General features: G+C 41.2%; 1 protein-coding gene across 1 annotated transcript in view; it reads right to left on the reverse strand.

The window, feature by feature from the left end:
* Positions 1 to 20,908, reverse strand: part of MAPK9 (mitogen-activated protein kinase 9) — a 73,654-nt gene that overhangs the window by 39,908 nt on the left and 12,838 nt on the right. Inside the window, exons 3-5 of the mRNA XM_075601610.1 lie at positions 15,652 to 15,816; positions 12,192 to 12,321; positions 3,409 to 3,467 (exon numbers count right to left, since the gene is read on the reverse strand). Of these exons, the coding sequence (XP_075457725.1) occupies positions 3,409 to 3,467; positions 12,192 to 12,321; positions 15,652 to 15,773 (311 nt within the window). The 5' untranslated portion in view covers positions 15,774 to 15,816. The remainder of the gene's footprint in view (positions 1 to 3,408; positions 3,468 to 12,191; positions 12,322 to 15,651; positions 15,817 to 20,908) is intronic.

A 20,908-nucleotide genomic window follows, 5' to 3' on the forward strand; every position in this document is an offset into this window, starting at 1 on the left:
TCAAAGTTTTCTGTTTGCTGCAGTATGTGTTTAATTGATTCGTTGGGGTTAGTGAGGAACATCAATACATCGTCGGCAAACATTGATAGTTTTAATTCTATTTTATTCATTTTGATCCCCTTAACTTCCTTCATTTATCTAAAATATATTGCTAGGGGTTCTATAGCAAGGTTGAACAATAGTGGCGATAGAGGGCATCCCTGGCGTGTTCCCCTATGCAACTGAAAGGGATCAGAGAGGCATCCTGCTGCTATGATTCTAGCCATTGGTTTATTGTACATAGGTTTTATCATATTATTGAAATTTCCACTTAATCCAAATTTGTCTAGGGTAAAGAATACATGGTTCCACAATATATTATCGCATACTATCGCATATATACTTTCGGCATCAATGGCTACTAAGGCGTTTTTTTAATTATGTGTATCTGAACCCATACCATAGCGGCTAGTACTTTTCTAATGTTTTTGACTGCTGACCTTCCCTTAACAAAACCCGACTGATCTGGGAGTTTCAGACAGGGGAGAATATCTGCTAATCTGCCCGCCATAATTTTGGTGAACATTTTAGTGTCCAGATTGATAAGAGAGATTGGCCTTTAAGATTCAGGCCGCAGAGGATCTTTGTCTTGTTTGTGTATTATCCTACTGTATGTGCCATCTCACTTGTTTGAATGAAGGTCGCCTCCTCTAGTGCCCTATGATATACTTGCTGTAAGGGTTCAGTTAGCACCTCTTTTAATATTCCCCTGAAAGCCCGCTCGGGCCTTTAAAATTTGAGGTTTTGAATTGTATTGTTAATCTCTTTTTCAGTAATTGGGGAGTTCAGGCTATCCATGTCTTCCTGGCTGATTTTGGGTAGATGTAGGTTTTTGAAAAATGTGTCTCTCGCCATTATATCTACGTTTCCTACTTTATGTAGTTCGCTATAGTAATTCTTGAACACTTTTTTTTTTTTTGAGTCGGTAGTTATTACAGGCATACCCCACATTAGCGTACACAATGGGACCGGAGAATGTATGTAAAGCGAAAATGTACTTAAAGTGAAGCACTACCTTTTTCCCACTTATCGATGCATGTACTGTACTGCAAACGTCATATACGTGCAAAACTGATGGAAATAAGGCATTTGTAACAGGCTCTATAGTCTCCCCGCTTGCGCACAGCTTCGGTACAGGTAGGGAGCCGGTATTGCTGTTCAGGATGTGCTGACTGGCGCATGCGTGAGCTGCCGTTTGCCTATTGAGCGAGATGAACTTACTCGCGAGTGTACTTAAAGTGAGTGTACTTAAACCGGGGTATGCCTGTACTGACTTATCGTATATTCTGGTTATGGTTTCTTTAAGTCCCCCCACGATTGGCTCCGACTGATTCCTGCTGCTGGTATCTGGTAACTGGTAGCTGGTAAGTAAGTAGATAGCAACGGTGGGGTCTTGGAATACTGACCATAGGGTACTGCGCAATGGTTGTTTTATTTGTATTTTCAGACCAGCATTCTGTGTAAAAGAACGGGACATTGTGGACTGTGGATCTTCTTTATACCATCTTTTGATTCATGGGACTACTCCGATTCGTCAGGTTTATTATCTGATAGTGCGCCAGGGAATTATTGTCTGTGTTTTATCTGTGTCATTTGTTATCTCTCTGTGTATGTTATACAGCCCTTGTGGATAGGGTTGTTATATTCCCAAGGCAGCCATTCCCCAACCTGCCACAACAGGCTGTGAGGAATTCACATTAGATTTTTTCTTATAGGGGACACTTTAAATATTCATTTTATTATTGTTAAGCACCTGGTTATTTTAGTTAATATTTAGGTATAGTTATATAGGTTTGAGCGCTGATCACATGCTTTTAGTTTAAATTTTCCTCACTATTCTGGTTATGGGCTTTGATGTTTTAAAGTTTCTCACTGAGGAGGAGTGGCTCGGTGAGTAAAGACACTGACTGGCACAGAGTTTGAAGCAGGGGAGACTGGTTCAATTCCCGATGTCGGCTCCTTGTGACCTTGGGCAAGTCACTTTATCTCCGTGTGCTTCAGGCACCAAAACATAGATTGTAAGCTCTATGGGGCAGGGACCCGTGCCTGCAAAATGTCTCTGTAAAGCTCTACGTAAATTAGCAGCGCTATAAAATAACTTGCTATTATTATTCCCTAATAGTGTTCCTGTTTTGTTCCCATATCTAAAGAATTGGACTTCTCTCTCGGATCTTTTTCCTAGCTCTTTTTTTTCCGGCCATACCTCGCAGGTGACTTTTTTCTGGCAATATATTTCCTTATTGTGAGGTGTTGGATTTGTTTTAAATTCATTGAATGCATTGCTTTTAGCTCTTTACTAACTGTGCAGAATTCCTGGAGTAGCCTGTTTCTTTTTGCTTGAGATGTAGGCCATGAGATTTTCCCTCATCACTGCTTTAGATGCTTCCCAGAAGAGTATGGGGTTTGATCTATGTTCCTTATTTGTCTCCTCATACTCCTCAGAGGCTCCCTTTAGATAGTTTACAAACTCTTCACTGTTACTCATATAGTTTGGGAATCTCCAGGTGTTGGGGCTCGATCTAGGTAGCCCCATATCTAAGTCCAGCCGGACCATCGCATGGTCGGAAATAATTATCTCCCCTATTTCTATGTTAGCTACCTTATTTAGTAGGTTTGGAGTGATTCAAAATGTGTGAATTCTAGAGAAAGAGTTATTTACACTGGAGTAATAGGAAAAGTTCTTTTCCAGTGAATTAATTGTCCTCCAACAGTCGACTACACCTATTGCATCTTTGATTAATTTCATGTTTTTTGTTTGGTAGTTAACGGTTGGCGTATTGCTTGTGGAACTCGATCTATCCAGGAACATGTCCTGTACAGCATGCCAGTCTCCCCCCACTATAATATTCCTGATTTTATGTTTTAGTATCCTGTCGTTATCTCTTGGAAGAATTCCGTTTTGTGGTCATTTGGGCCATAACCGTTTCCCAAGAGATAGTCTGACCCTCCAATTTTTACTTCAGCAGCGACATATCGGCCCTTCCTGTCCCACTCCGTTTTGGAGACTTCTATAGAAAGGTTTTTATTTATGAGGATGGCTACCCCTGCTTTTTCCCTATGGACGGGGAAAAGATATTGTGGCCCACCCAGTCCCTTTGCAGTTTACTACTTTCATTTGAGTCTAGGTGTGTTTCTTGCAGGTATGCCGAGAATACTCCTAAAAGTATTTTTTTGCATCCGGATGTTGTTTTCCTAAATGGTGGTTGGTGCAAAAATAAGGGATTTTACAAGTTAAGATTTGTTTCTGGTTGCATATTAGATATGAGAACATTCTAATTTTGTAAAAAATTCTTCATTAATAAATCAACTCATGTTACCAAGCCATTTAATAAAATTGAAACAATTATATTTGATGTACAAAATACTTACACATCTTGAAATTCTTCCAAAGACTTTTGTGGAGTGAATACATTCAATAAATTAATTATCTGCGTTAGGACAGGAGAAAGGATACATAAAACCGAATAAGTTATTGTATCTGATGAAAAGCACAAAACATCCAGTTTATTTAATACTAATAATACATTTTATTTATGTGCGCTTTTCTCGCAATGGGACTCAAAGCACATCACAATAATTAAAGGAAAAAAAGAAAACATTTAAGGTTATAACCGAGACCAAACACAAGGATACAATACAGGATGGGACGGTACAGTAGCTATTAAGTGGCGGTCAGGTTGTGGTTCATTAATTAAATGCCTGGGTAAACAGGTAGGTCTTGAGCCTGTTTTTTTTTTAAAAATAAATTTCCAGAGAGAAGGCCTCTCGAACTCTAGGAGGCAGACTCTTCCTAAAAGTGGGAGCAGCGTGGCTAAAAGCTCAGGCTCCAAAGGAAGTCAAGGAAATTCTGGGAACTGAGTTCATCTGAAGTTGGAAGTGGACGAATCGGAGTGTAGGGAACTAAAAAGAAATGTGGCTGCATCAAATGGAAACTTTCATTGCATTTATATATATATATATATATATATATATGTCTGTGAGTGGGTTTAATGGCTTTGCCTCTCATCCCAGCCTCTGTCTAAAAGCTGTGTTTAATACAGCATGCATTGGCTTGAGGATTTGCTTGTGTAATACGAGCTTGAGACAAAAGGTGGCACTGTGTGCTCATTTGCATGTCATTTCCCATAATCCCTTGCTGCAGTGGAAGCGCTGTATGCTGGGCGATAATGGGGAAAGACAGGGTTGCAGACCTGTCTAAGACATGCAAATGAACATACAGTAATATTTACAGTTGCTTTATGCTTTACTGTGGAGGGTTTTTGTCACTTTTTTTTACCCACCATAATCTCAATCTCTCTCTCTCTCTCTCTCTCTCTCTCTCTCAATCTCTCTCTCTCTCTCTCTCTCTCTCTCTCTCTCTCTCAATCTCTCTCTTATATATATATATATATATATATATATATATATATGAGAGATTGAGATTGAGAGAGAGAGATTGAGAGAGAGAGATTGAGAGAGAGAGATTGAGAGAGAGAGATTGAGAGAGAGAGATTCTCATATATATATGAGAGAGGAGAGAGCGCACACCCCATAGCGTAAAAACGTAAATTTATTGAGGGGAGGGGGGGATAAAAAAATGCACTCAAGGGTACAAGTTTTAAAAGCATATTGTGATATAATCACCACCATCCGGTAACTGCAACAGGTGCTGGAATAAATCCTCGGTCCCAAGATGGTATTGAACCACGTTGTTTGCAGGATGTCCTGGGCTTGGTGATGGTATGAAACGATTTCCAACGGTACCAGGAACACACCGCCCTGCCTGGAGTTCTCTGCGATATCCGGCGCTCAAATCAGTTGGTAGCTGCGCTCCGTGATGACGTAATGTCCTTGCGTGCGTGATGACGCTCCCTGACGCGTTTCGTCACACACGGGTGACTTTTTCAAAGGGTTGTGAGACAGAGTGATATGTCCGCATATATATACCCTAATGGATAATTAATAGTCCCTACAAGCAGCTGGGTAAACCCGTTAAAGTCATAGGAGCTTAAGTGGCTTTCAGGTGAATTAGTTCTTATAATGAGAGACACACATGAATACATATATTAAATACCATATATTGATAAGAGCCGTTAGATTCTATCTATACTCTGAAGAGTACATAAACCAGATTATGCAATCAATATCAATTCGCAGTGGACATGACAATGTAAACAATTTAAAGAAAATTTAAAGAAAACATAAAGAAAATACATAGATTACAATTGGCACTTATAAATCATGAAGGTGTTAAACTATATGGATGTAGCCCAATAGGGAATTAATGCAAATGTAAATAATTACCCAGATTTAACAAGTGCCAATGATAATGCAAATAATAACAGGTGATAATAATAATCTATTAATCTTAAAACATCTATTATAACTTAAAACATGTCCCAAACATAGTTATACATGAATACTTTTTAAGAAAGGCTTATATGCCTCTATATAGCAAAACATATAATAGCGATAACATGCCAACTGGTGGTTGAATATATAAGTACTGTATACACACATATAAACACACATATTTGTTAGATATACAGAATGATGAAAAAACAAAATGATGAAAAAACAAATGGTACAACAAATGTATACCAATATATAGGCAAAGGAGGATAAATGTCCAGGTATGTATCTATATACAGCAGTTAAGTCCCATGCTGTCTATGCTGGTCTGATATTTATAAATTTAATAAATCTGAACCCTAGGGTCCTGTATGTTGTTGAATTTAATAAGGTAGGTAACTGATCGTAATATCTGGGGTAATTATATACCACTATATGGGACAAAATAGTCTCAAGGAGCTTCCAAAAAATATATAAACACAGGACATGCATGTATGTATATATATATATATATATATATATATATATATATATATATATATATATATATATATATACACACATACACACATGTATAATGATTGTATGATATTGTATGATAATACATGTGATGTTACATCTCTCTATACTTGCATAGATCACGCCAAGGGGATTGAAGCGATTAGATACTGGCTAGACAGGGATCCAACTTTTCCAGATAAACACAAGCACTTTATTCTTAATAGTATTCACTTTATCCTTACTCACAATTATTTTTTGTTTCAAGAAAACCATCACTTACAAATCTGTGGAACGGCCATGGGAACAAGATTCGCTCCTAGCTACGCCAATCTCTTCCTAGGGCACTGGGAGGAGAATTCTGTATGCCAAAACACCAACTTTGGAGCGGGTCTTGTTTACTATGGCCGTTTCATAGATTATATTATCCTTATTTGGGATGGTGAGGAGTCTGTTCTATCTGGTCTTTTGAGTTCCTTTAATGATAATCAATTTGGATTGAAATTTACATTCGAAATTAATGCTGTATCCACTGTATTCCTTGATTTGGTTCTTACTGCAGACACGGAATCTAATATCACTACTATCACACACTTTAAATCCGTGTCTGTTAATATTTATGTTCATGCGTCTAGCAATCACCACAAACAATGGCTCGACAATGTCCCTTTGGGCCAGTTTCACAGGTTGCGGAGAAATTGTACCAGAGATGTAGATTTTGCCAATCAGTCCAAACTACTTGGCGAAAATTTATATCCAGAGGCTATGATCCGGATCTGGTCTCCGACTCACTCAACAAAACTAGTTCCATGGAGAGGTCAGCTCTACTGAAGAAATCAAAAACTAAATCAGGTAGGGGGGTACGTTCAAGTTATGATGCTCTGATTGAACATATGAAAACAGGACCATCCACAGTCAGGTTTATAACTACATTCAATCAGTCATTTAGATCCATTAATGCAATTTTGAGAAACCATTGGAGTATCCTCAGATGTGACCCCCATTTGAAAGCTACTATACCAGAGAAAGCTGCTATAGTCTATAGGAAGGCTAGGAACATTAAGAGTCTTGTGGCTCCCACCAAACTGAGGTCATCACATACATCCCAAGTTGCTATTCATCCAGGCCTTTTAGGTAATCACCCATGTGGACGTAGCAGATGTATCACCTGCAGACACATTCTTAAAAAATCCCAGTTTTGTTCTGTCAGCAGAGGAACAATACATATAATTAATACCTCAATAAATTGTCTTAGTACATATATTGTATACCTGATCAAGTGTGGATGCGGTCTACAATATGTAGGCCGCACCACTATGTCACTTGGTACCCGTTTCTTGAAGCACAGGAGAAATGTGATCAAGGGCCTAAATTCGCGTAGCGTCTCACGACACTTTAAATCACATCAAAGTCAGGATCCTAAATCACTGACCATCATGGGACTTGAGTCCATTTCTCCTTGTGCCTTAGGGGGTGATCGTTTCAAAACTCTCTGCAGGCAAGAAACATTCTGGATCCACCAGTTAGGGACCCTGACCCCTGGAGGATTGAATGAATGCCTGGATATTAGTACTTTAGTATAGTTCTTCCTGCGGACACCCCTTCCTGCTCATTGTCCCCCTCTGTATCCTCTGCCATCTCTTTGTCTGGATCTCACCTAGATCCATCCTTGTCTTTGAAGCTTTGGTCACTATTCAATTACAATATTTTTTCATAAAAAAAAAAAAAAAACAAAAAAAAAAAGATTATATAATTTTTTAATATATATTTTTTTTATATATATTTTCATATACAATTTTTTACACATATTTTTCCATTTTTTTACATAAAATTTATTTTATTAATATATTTTTTTCTTATATATTATTCATTTCTTTTTATATATATATATATTTTATATATATATATATAATTTTCATATTGTACATATGTGTATACTAATTATCATACAATCATTATACATGTGTGAATGTATATATATATATATATATATATATATATATATATATATATATATATATATATATATATATATATATATATACATACACACACATGTCCTGTGTTTATATATTTTTTGGAAGCTCCTTGAGACTATTTTGTCCTATATAGTGGTATATAATTACCCCAGATATTACGATAAGTTACCTACCTTATTAAATTCAACAACATACAGGACCCTAGGGTTCAGATTTATTAAATTTATAAATATCAGACCAGCATAGACTGCATGGAACTTAACTGCTGTATATAGATACATACCTGGACATTTATCCTCCTTTGCCTATATATTGGTATACATTTGTTGTACCATTTGTTTTTTCATCATTTTGTTTTTTCATCATTCTGTATATCTAACAAATATGTGTGTTTACATATGTGTGTATACTTATATATTCAACCACCAGTTGGCATGTTATCGCCATTATATGTTTTGCTATATAGAGGCATATAAGCCTTTCTTAAAAAGTATTCATGTATAACTATGTTTGGGACATGTTTTAAGTTATAATAGATGTTTTAGGATTAATAGATTATTATTATCACCTGTTATTATATGCATTATCATTGGCATTTGTTAAATCTGGGTAATTATTTACATTTGCATTAATTCCCTATTGGGCTACATCCATATAGTTTAACACCTTCATGATTTATAAGTGCCAATTGTAATCTATGTATTTTCTTTATGTTTTCTTTAAATTGTTTACATTGTCATGTCCACTGCGAATTGATATTGATTGCATAATCTGGTTTATGTACTCTTCAGAGTATAGATAGAATCTAACGGCTCTTATCAATATATGGTATTTAATATATGTATTCATGTGTCTCTCTCATTATAAGAACTAATTCACCTGAAAGCCACTTAAGCGCCTATGACTTTAACGAGTTTACCCAGCTACTTGTAGGGACTATTAATTATCCATTAGGGTATATATATGCGGATATATCACTCTGTCTCACAACCCTTTGAAAAAGTCACCCGTGTGTGACGAAACGCGTCAGGGAGCATCATCACGCACGCAAGGACATTACGTCATCACGGAGCGTAGCTACCAACTGATTTGAGCGCCGGATATCGCAGAGAACTCCAGGCAGGGCGGTGTGTTCCTGGTATCGTTGGAAATCGTTTCATACCATCACCAAGCCCAGGACATCCTGCAAACAACGTGGTTCAATACCATCTTGGGACCGAGGATTTATTCCAGCACCTGTTGCAGTTACCGGATGGTGGTGATTATATCACAATATGCTTTTAAAACTTGTACCCTTGTGAGTGCATTTTTTATCCCCCCCATCCCCTCCCCTCAATAAATTTACGTTTTTACGCTATGGGGTGTGCGCTCTCTCCTCTCTCTCTTCTGCAGATTCCTTTCGGATGTGGTTAATCCTTTGAGAGCAGCCGGAGACCCCCAACACCATTTGCATTTTTATTTTTCAAAATTATTGGACAATCAAATTGAGGACTGGTATCACTCTCTTTTTATTGTTTTTCATTTTTATATATTTCATATTATATTATCCTTTTCATTATATGTAACCCTGTTTATTGCATCTATATTGGGTGTCACATATCACTATTTGGTATTTATTAATGAATATATTTTAGCACACTTTATACTATTGATTCATTTATATAATTGATTCACATATACCCACTAGGATAGGCACTTAGTCGTTTCATTACACACATTTAAATAGATTATAAATTTATACACCACACTAATTTACCCCTATAGGCGCTGCTTTTTTGTTTGTCAATATATATATATTGAATATATATATATATATATATATATATATATATATATATATATATATATATATATATATATATATATATATATAAAAACATGCCTAAGCTGTAAGCTGATAACCAATGTACTGTATAAGCTCCCTATTGGCAGTGTCGGATTTCGAACTCTGCCGTCAATAGGCACTTATATATGCCGGCCGCCTCCTTTCTGCCGCGCTTTTCCTCCACCTCCTCAGGAGTCGCAGCGTCAAATGATGCCGCGGATGTCACCAAAGTGATATCACAGTGTCTCGTTGCTATGGTAACGCGACGCCATGTTGGTGTCGTCCGCTGCGTTATTTGACGCTGCGAATCAGAAGGAGGAGGAAGGTGGCAGAAATTAGACAGCAAGTAGGAGCCCGACATATGTAAGTAACATCCCATCAGGCCATAGGCCTGAGAGTGTGGCAAAAGTTTATGGGGCTGGATATTTTGCCACCCCCAAATTGTGACGCCCTAGGCCAGGGCCTAATGGGAAATCTGTCACTGCCTATTGGGGAGTTACGATTCATTAAGCCTAACTGCTCTCTAGTGGGATATTCCTCTCCAGGCATTAAGATCTTATATAGTAAGGTATGTGGTTGACAAGGGTGACAATGGAAACAAATTAAGCTTGCTATGGGGTCATCTGACCTTGACAAGAGCAACAACTTTTACTGGTTGAAGTAGTATATCTTTCAAGTTAAGATTACTTCAGAGGAAAACAGGGTGATCATACCAGGGTTGATTTCCTCGGCAAGCTCCTAAAGACATACAGATGTAGCCAACATTATTGCAACATTTGGCGTGGTGCAGCAGGACATACACAATACGCCAGTATGAAAAACGGCCAATGCTTTGAATCAGCCTCGCCCGAGGAGGGGGCAGGACTATCGTACCATTTTACCTGCGGGAGCTCGCCAACCATTGCAATAACGCTGGCTAGATCTCTATTTAAACTTCAAGCAACAGCTGAAAGCCAGTTGATAAAGAAAGGAGTATCCATGATTCTATCGTGTTCAGATGCAGCAAACCCACTTTACTGTATGCAATGTAACTATAAAACATGGGAAGTTACAGCTATTCAGGTTCTGAAATGGGTTGAACTTTATGACAATGACAAAAGTTGAGGGAGCAGAGACACTTACCTCAAGCTCCATTAAGCTTTATTAGTTTTTTCACATGATTTGAACCAGGGGGGAGGGGGGGAGTGGGAAGGCTACTCTAGAGATGGACCACGTCATTTTTTAATCGACAGGACTCTACGATACACTAAATATTTACTGGTGAAATTACAGGAATTACATCTGGTGTTTAAAGGGAATTTAAATTGCTATCCGAGAGAAAGCCACAACTGATGTTGCAACTCCTTATGGGCCCAAGATTTGTCCATTTTGTTCCCCCATAGGGAGATTTAAACCCGGTAACTTCACCGGTTAATGTCTCGAGGAGCAGGGCTCCCCAGCACTTTTTTTTTGCTCAGGGGACACCCTGGTTGCTACTCTTTAAAATAAAAATAAAAAAATGGGGGCACAAAAAAACAAAAAAAACAAAAACAATAGAAGCAATTGCGCTTTTAAATTAACTTTTGGAGCAAACTTCCTAATATTTATAAAAAAAAATAACAGTTAAGATGCTACTAGAGCGTTGGGCAAATTAAATTCAACATTTATTCAAATTACTTATCCTTGTCTAAACTTTGAGACGGATTGAGAAATATTGCCTATCTGATCTCAGCTTTTTCAGGAAATGACAATACCACCAAACAGTATTATTGTGGTCCTTGCCGTGAATAAGAGTAATATTGAATGTACAACGATTACCATAAATGTTTCCCTAATCTGGGCACTACTGGTGGGAAAAATGGAGGTCATGCCCTGTTAAAATAAGCTTCCATGACTGTAGAGGTTTAATCTGATGAACAGAGCTCCACAGTGTAGAAAACTCATGCACAATAAAACCCTGTACAATTAATATGTTACTCCATTAAAATGTATCACAACCTACAAAGTATCTTACTCGTATATTAAATGCAAAAAACAATCTTAATACCAGTGAGGATATTAAGATATATTCTTCCCAATGGAATGAACTTCTCAGATTTACACTACTGACACACTTTATTGAAGTGTGGTCGGTACCGCAAGCCGGGAAATCTCCCGGCTTGCTAGTGGCCGCCCCTCGGCGTGCCGCGCGTCATAGAGGCGCGGTCACGCGTCATCGGGAGCGTGCGCCCCCTGCACGCGTGTCCAGGGGCTCCCCGAGGGAGCCCTGGTGTCCCGCGATCGCGGGACAGCGGCAGGGGGTTCCGGGGGACCCGGCGGACCCGGCAGCGGTAGGGAGAGCGCCCCGATCGGAGGGCGCTCTTCCGCTGCTTCGGCGTGCGCCCGTCACACTCGGGCGCGCGCCAGGCTACTGCTGCGGCACAGAACGGGCAAATGCTCGAATAAACTGTGCCGCAGCAGTAAGAAAGTGCAGAACGGTTATATGGCACATGGTAAATGTTATTTCAATACAATTTGTTGTGTAGTATAATTTTACTTACATTTTTATGATTGACACATTTTAAAAGAACTAATTCCCTGTAGGCACGCTTTGCATGAGTTTGATTTTGAAAAGGTCGACTAAGTTTCTTTACAGCAACGTTGATTCCAAGAACAGAGTCAAAAGCAGCACTGAAACAAATATAAAACCAACATTAATAAAAAAATTAAATATAGATCAGGACATTATCAAAGAAGAAAATGTAATGTGCCCCATACACCCATGCCCATAGTCTGCCGTGATCGTTACCAAAACATACACTGTAACATTTTAAACTTAACTTATTCAGGTAGAACTACAACTAGGAGGTATTTAAAGTGGATGGGAATTGCTAAACAGTCTTAATGGCAACTACAGCTCAACCCCGTTATAGCGCGATCCGCTAAAACGCGGATCCGCATATAACGCGGTGTGAGCGTGGCGTCCGTTTTCTTTTTAAAGATTTATTGCTAACGGACGGACACAACACTCCCCTGCACATCACATCCCATCCCCTCTTCCTGCACATCACCCCCCCCCAGCCTGTACATCACTCCCCCTGCCCATCACATCCCATCCCCTCTGCCCATCACCCCCCCTGCACATCACCACACACACACACACCGTACCTCCGCGGGGGGGGGGGAGCGGAGAAGAGAGCTGGTTCCTGGCCGGGACACACACAGACAGCTGACATCCCGGCACAGGCTGCGTGAGATCCTCCCCCGCTCCAACCGCCTCTCAAAGACCTACCAGCTCTCCTGTACTGCACGGGTAAGTGCTGATGTTGGGCTGCCACTGCAACGCCGGGCTAAGGGAGAGCTGGGAGTCCTTGAATATTAAATATAATGGTCTGGCTACTGCTTAACTTGGCTCCTTAAAAACTCTTGGATGTATGCCATCGGGGCCAGGTGCCTTATTTACTTTAATTTTATCATCAAGCCCCTTATGCACTTCTTCCTCAGTTAACCAAGTGTTCGTTAATATAGATATTGTGGCTTCTTCCTGTGGCACTATTATTGCAATTGATTCTACCGTGGTAAATAATCAAAGAATTTGATTAATACCTCTGCTTTTTATCTCCAATAATTTGCCTGCCCATCGCACACTGAAAGGGTTCTATATTTTCTTTTCTATTTTTTTTTGTTATTAAGGTACTTAAAGCTACAGTTCAAGCAATATCCTGCATGTGTTTTTTTAAATAAATCAGTTCTGTAGTAAGAAAAAATACTTTTAGCATGTTCTGTTTTCTATTTTAACAAGCATGTTTGTTCCTATAGCAAACATTTACATTCCCCAGATCTAAAGATGTCGCCAAACTTTACCGATCAAAAGACGGAGAACGAATTGACCGGCAGCTATGCAGTTCTTTAGGTAAGTAGAGATTGCCCACATGAAACTATTGAATTAAAAAAAAAAACTAAAAAAACAAACAAACAAAAAAACATGAGCTTGAATTGCAGCTTTAAAGAACTTTTTAGGGTTGATCTTATTTTCTATTGCAGTTCTTTTTTCATTATCCATTTTTGCTAATTTGATTTCCCTTTTGCAACTTCTGACTATAAGAGTCTAAATGCATGCCTCTTTTCAATTTCCTCCCCTTCCTGTTTATTTAGCCACATTGGTTTAGACTTGTTTATTTTATATTTATTACCAAAAGAGTGCTTTTCTAACAATGTTTTAAAAACTGTTCCCTGCAAATACATTATCCCAATATATTCCTTGTAGCTTAGTCCTCAAATACATTATCCCAATATATTCCTTGTAGCTTAGTCCTCAGTTTCTTGCCTTTCTAAAATTTTGACTTTGTTGAACCCATGTAGTTAGTTTTATTTGATCATTTATTTCAAATGAGATCATGTTATGATCACTGTTTTCCAAATGTTCCTGGAATGTAATATTTGTGATTACTTCTACACGGCTTGATATTACCAAATTCAGCATTGCCCCTCTCCTGGTTGGTTCCTCAATAATTTGGGTCATGTAATTGTCTTTTAGCACCCCAAAAAACAGTTTCCTTTTGTTGTATTGCTAATCTCATTGCCCCAGTCTATCTCTGGATAATTAAAATGAACCATAATGCAACCATGACCTAGTTTTGATGCCTTCTCCATTTGCAAAACTATTTTGGTTTCCTCAATCTCACAGATATTTTGTAGTTTATAGCATATCCCTAATAAAAACATTTTTTTATACTTTTACCTCCACTGCTAATTTCTACCCACAAGGTCTCTACATTTTTATCATTCCCTTCATAAACATCTTCCCTTATAATAGGTTTTAGTTCCGGTTTAATATACAAGCATACTCAACCTACTCTTCTATTTGCTTGATCCTTCCGAAAAAGTGAATAACCCTCTAAATTAACTGCCCAGTCATGAGTTTTGTCTCACCATGTTTCAGTAATTGCCTGTGCTATCACACTGCTCCCTTGTAGCTATTAATTGAAGCTCCAATTCTATCTGTCCGGCTTCTTGCATTAGAAAGTATGCATTTACTGTATGTTTTTTTTCCAGTCTGTGCTATTATCTTATCTGCTCCTGCCTTTCTAATCAAAATCGCATTTAATCGTTAGAAGTTTTCTAGTATTACCTGTATATAATATGGGTGTCTCCCTGCTTGCCAAACTCCCACTTGCCCCCATTCTACCGCCATGATCCCTAGCTATGTCCTCATTCCTATCTATTCTGTTCGGTATCGGTTTCTTGTCTGTCCCCCTTACAGCCTACATTTTTTTTTTTTATTGAAAAACTTTTTGCTGTTAAACTTTAGTTAACTATGTAAAAGTTAAATAATATTTTGCTTAAACAGTTTTACTTAATCTTTACAGCATACACCAATGATTTTCATCTGGGTTTCCATGGGCACCTCTCAGAAGTTGAGAAATGACCAACAGTTTAAAAAAAAAAAGTGATAAGTCCAAAGGAAGTAATGTTATGGTGAATTAGGAGGAAAAAAGATAGTTACAGATGGTGCTCCATAGGTTTATGTTTTAATGTATTAGTGTATTAGGGAATCTCTTCTATTTTGTGCAATTAAATTCCCTGATAGCACCCCTCAAGCACATAATGATTGACTAGCTGAGCAGGGACTCTCTTCTATAGGACATATTGTGAACCCTGGTAAATCTAGGAGAGCTGCTACCGGCACCTAATTCAGAGGTAAGCATCTCCAGAAACATGGGGTCCTAGGAGCTGAAATTAATATGGTTCAGCTCTGAAGACCCCCTGCTTCAATCCTATACAGTATATATAAAAAAATATATTGCAGGCTTGGATTGTCTATTTAAAGTACCCTATATTTCCACCATACCTGTATATTAAAAAAAAAAAAAAAAGAAGGAACAGTGAAAGAATGGGTAGAAAAATAACAAATACAAATTCCATGCACAGTCTCAAAGGTCTTTTCAAATGAGCAAATATTGCAAACTACTTAATAATAATTCATAAAAACTGTTATTTAACTTATAAGCATTAACTTACCACACAATGCCTTGAGCACCAGATCCTATTGACTTTAGTTGTTGGTATCTTTTAAGCACCGTGAAAGTAGAGTCAGCAACTTGCACACTGTAAAACTGACTATCACATTTGCCGTCACTCATGATGCAGTCATGCAATCCGAAGTACCAGGAAGCGCTAAGACACCTTTACACAAAATAAAATAATTAATAAATAGAACAGAACACAAAATATAAACATTGCATGTATGTATTAAAAAAAGCTGGAAATAAGTATCTGATGTGTCACTTTTACTTAGATCAGATAAAGTATAGGTACTTTAAGTAAATGTTAATATATGAGAGAAAAAAAATATCAAAATATTCAACATTTCGTGTGAATGACTATCTAACCTGCCGTTCCTCCATAATAAGATAGCTTATTCACATTTACAACTGCCATTAGCTCAGTGAGGGATTGCAATTGTAAAATACTGAGAACAAGTTATATAAGTTAATAAGCTAAATGCTCATTGTGCTTTTTTGCATGTTCATGCCAAATATGTGAATATCTAGTTTAAATGGCTGTGCAGTGTTTAACGCACGTAGGTGTAGTCCTGACTACCAAACCAAACGTCCAAGATTCTTTTTACCTCAATAGTGTGTATGCAGGTGTTTTTGTTCAGCAAAAACTCAGTTTTGAATTTAACAAATCATGAAAAATTAGAAGATATTTGGTCGAACTTTTTTTTCCTGTGGCGGCTTCCCATTGGCTACAATTTACCTCAAGTGGAGAACACCATCCCCTGACTGCAAATATAATGCAGTTCATCTCCAAATGACACCCCGGTTCAAACATTATTATGTATTATTATAACATTCAATGCTTTCCAAGAAAGCAATTCTTTCATGCAGCTGGTTGGGACAGATCCAAAGTGATCATTCTTCCTCTAACTATAGAGGTAAATAAGAATTTTATTCAGTTAGTGTTAGGACCTGCAATACAGATCAACTCCGTTATAGCGCGGTCCTCGGGTGCCACCCGATCCGACCGCGCTATAACTGGCATCGCGCTAATTTTTAAAAAATGCCAGCCGCACACCCGATCGGGAGGAGGGGGAGGAGGTGGAGTGATGCGCCGGCAGCCCTACATGTCCCCTAGCAGCCACTGTAGTTCTCCCAGCATTCCCCTCAGCAGCTCCGAACCATCCAACCACGGATTCCCGCAACTATCCTCTAGCCTCGCACCGATCCCCCCACCTATTCCCCCCCAGCCTTGCACTGATCCCGCACCACCCCCCGTTTTTCGCAGATCCCCGCACCGACCCCCGTCTCGCATCGATCTTCCAGCCTTGCACCGTTCCTCCTCCCCCCCCCCCCCAGCAGCCCCACGATGCCCCCAAAGGTGGGCTGTGACATCAAAGGTAGGGGGGGCTGTGTGTGTGCAGCGCGTGCGTGCCGTGTGCAGCGCGTGCGTGCCGTGTGCAGCGCGTGCGTGCAATGTGCAGCGCGTGCGTGCAATGTGCAGCGCGTGCGTGCAATGTGCAGCGCGTGCGTGCAATGTGCAGCGCGTGCGTGCAGTGTGCAGCGCGTGCGTGCAGTGTGCAGAGAGTGCGTGCAGTGTGCTGAGAGTGCGTGCAGTGTGCTGAGAGTGCGTGCAGTGTGCTGAGAGTGCGTGCAGTGTGCTGAGAGTGCGTGCAGTGTGCTGAGAGTGCGTGCAGTGTGCTGAGAGTGCAATTTTTTTTAATTCGGGGTCCATGCTCAAACCGCGTCATAAGCGGATCACGCTATAACGGGGTTGGTACACCAGCCGATGTAATGAGGAAGATTTTCTTCCAGGTGTGATTTCCCAGATGATGTCTGTAATTCCAAATAAAAACAAAAACACGCCATTGCGCAGTATATAGACTCCAATACCCTAACCAGGAGAAGACTATCCCTACTTACAAGATAGACTCTTGTTGGTTCAGGGGAGAGAATCTGTTCCAGGCTCCTTTCTTCTTCACCTTGATGTCCACGGACCCCACGTGGTTCCCAAAATGGCCCTCTTCACCCCGATCGGCGTCCTTGCAGGGGCAGCATGCACCGCAGCAGCCTGCACGGCTCTCCTGCAACCGGGTACCGCAGAACTGTGCAAGAGGACCCGTCTGTGTCCAGTGCCGAAGCCTCAGCGATGGGGTCTCCTTCTGAGCAAGCTCACCACTCAGACAGTCTCTGTCTCTGCTCTGCAGAGAATGATTCCTTGTACACTGACCCTTCTTGTCAGAGCACACAGCACTGCAGCTGTGTCACTGACTAAACGGACTGCTAACAGGGCAAAGTCCCTACCTAAGGGGCCTTCCCTAAAGCAGTCACAAGCTGAAGGGGAGTGGGGTCTAGCTGGGGCCTAAGGGGAGACTTCTGGCCTAGTGCAGGAGGCTACTTTCCTCCCTGCACAAACACACCCTCTCCTCTCTGTGTCCCAGCTCCTAACTGACACTCCCTGTCTGTACACGTGTGACATTGTTGTGTGCAGACAGGGAGTGTCAGTTAGGAGCTGGGACACAGAGAGGAGAGGGTGTGTTTGTGCAGGGAGAAAGTAGCCTCCTGCACTAGGCCAGAAGTCTCCCCTTAGGCCCCAGCTAGACCCCACTCCCCTTCAGCTTGTGACTGCTTTAAGGGGAAGGCCCCTTAGGTAGGGACTTTGCCCTGTTAGCAGTCCGTTTAGTCAGTGACACAGCTGCAGTGCTGTGTGCTCTGACAAGAAGGGTCAGTGTACAAGGAATCATTCTCTGCAGAGCAGAGACAGAGACTGTCTGAGTGGTGAGCTTGCTCAGAAGGAGACCCCCATCGCTGAGGCTTCGGCACTGGACACAGACGGGTCCTCTTGCACAGTTCTGCGGTACCCGGTTGCAGGAGAGCCGTGCAGGCTGCTGCGGTGCATGCTGCCCCTGCAAGGACGCCGATCGGGGTGAAGAGGGCCATCTTGGGAACCACGTGGGGTCCGTGGACATCAAGGTGAAGAAGAAAGGAGCCTGGAACAGATTCTCTCCCTGAACCAACAAGAGTCTATCTTGTAAGTAGGGATATTCTTCTCCTGGTTAGGGTATTGGAGTCTATATACTGCGCAATGGTGTGTTTTTGTTTTTATTTGGAATTACAGACATCATCTGGGAAATCACACCTGGAAGAAAATCTACCTCATTACATCGGTTGGTGTATCACTCCACTATCAGGACTGTCACTCCATCCAGGACTGTCTTTTGATATGGTACTGTGATCATCATTTTTTGCGCCGAGGACATTATTTTTGTATTTGTATTGTTATTTGGATGTGAACAGTCTATTGTTTACTGCCCCCTTGGCTGCATTTGTATCTACACATATTCCATTTGGGTTTGGTGTAATCACTCAAATTCACATTATTTCACTTGGATCAAGCGCTGATAGAGAGTTTTTGAGTTAGTTTGTAGTTTATATAACGGGGTTGGGCTGTATTTGGTCATGCTTTGAAGTGGCTTGTAGGCTTAAAATTCTTTGGCCAAAGGGTTTAACTAAATTACCCTTTTTTCAAGAGAGATATGGGTACAGCTACACCCCGTTATAACAAAGGGACTGTGTGATGTCATAGACCTTAGAGAGAAACTTAACATTTACAGTGCACTGTGGCAATGTGCTGTAGAGGAAAAATATATTTATAGGATCTGTATTGTCACACCAAGCCTTTGGTGTAGCGGTAAAGCATTGGTACCATTATATGGAAGATCCTGAGTTCGATCCCTGCATGTGTATTATGTAAAATGTATTAATGTTCAGGTGTGTGTATGTGTCCGTTAGCAATAAAGCATTGAATTGAATGTTTAAAAAATGTGTGTTGTGTCATGTGACCCTCCTCTGCGACGCCGCACATGAGAGCTGACTGCTGCAGAGAGGAGAACACGTGGGCACAGCCCTATGAAGTGAGGAGAGAGCTGACAGCAAAGAGGAGAGAGATCTAGATGCCGGTAAGTCCTCGCACGGCAAAATGGAGGTTTTCAAATCTGGGGAGCAACGCACACACACACAGCGACCGTTATTCGAACAAATCACGGTGCCATTTTCGTATGCACTGCTGTACTCCACAAGGCACACGTGTTTATCGCGGTTGCTTTGTTTGAATTTCATGGATTGTGTCTTAAGGTGGTAGGTTGGAAGAAATCCCGCACCATAACATGGGTATTCCGAGGTATACACCGCGTGAAGTGTTTCAATAACGCCTGCTGCATCTGTATATACACACACGTATAAATGTATGCTTAATATGGTCAAGCTAATATTATGGTTTTTACAGTGTTGTCATGTGAATATTACATTCCAATATATATTTATATATACACGCAGAAATAGAGAAATTGATCTTATATACTATATTAGTGAAAGCACTGTATGTTTGCCTGCCTGGATGTCCGGTGTCCCTAGGGGAAATCTCATTGGTCCCTTGGGTCGCCCGCCCCCGCACACCTCTCATTGGCCTGAGGCGGAGTGACGGCCCACACACACACACACACACACACAACACAGCAGCTCTATACACACACACACACACACAACACAGCAGCTCTACACACACACACAACAAAGCAGCTCTATACACACACACACACACACACACAGCAGCTCTATACACACACACACACACACACACACACACACACACAACAGCAGCTCTACACACACAACACAGCAGCTCTATACACACACACACACAACACAGCAGCTCTATACACACACACACACCCTCTGTCCGACCCCTTTCCCCCCCCCCCTCACGTGCGCCGTCCTGCACTGGCTCCGGACGGGAAGCGCGGCCCTCCTACCCCAGCCGCTCCCTTACCTCCCCGGCGCTACCACCCGCTCAGGTAAGTCACTGTGCGTACCGCCTCAGCCTCAGGCCCACTGCGCGTCCCGCCTCAGCATCAGGCCCACTGCGCATGCCGCCTCAGCCTCAGGCCCACTGCGCGTCCCGCCTCAGCCTCAGGCCCACACACACAGGGCGCTTCCTACCGCCGCTCAGCCAGACGCCACATCGAGCGGGCGCCGGGGGGGGAGCGCGAGTCTTAGGCCCACACAGGGCGCTTCCTGCAGCCGCCTGCACGCCTCACTCAGCAGGACGGCACATCGGGGGACCAAGCGAGCGCCGGGGGGGGGGGGGGGCGCGAGTCACAGGGAACGGGGGGGGAGTCACAGGGAACGGGGGGGGGGGGGGGGGAGTCACAGGGAACGGGGGGGGGGGAGTCACAGGGAACGGGGGGGGGGGGGGAGTCACGGGGAACGGGGGGGGA

This window comes from Ascaphus truei, chromosome 5 (genome assembly GCF_040206685.1).
Source record: "Ascaphus truei isolate aAscTru1 chromosome 5, aAscTru1.hap1, whole genome shotgun sequence".
Classification (NCBI taxonomy): domain Eukaryota; kingdom Metazoa; phylum Chordata; class Amphibia; order Anura; family Ascaphidae; genus Ascaphus; species Ascaphus truei.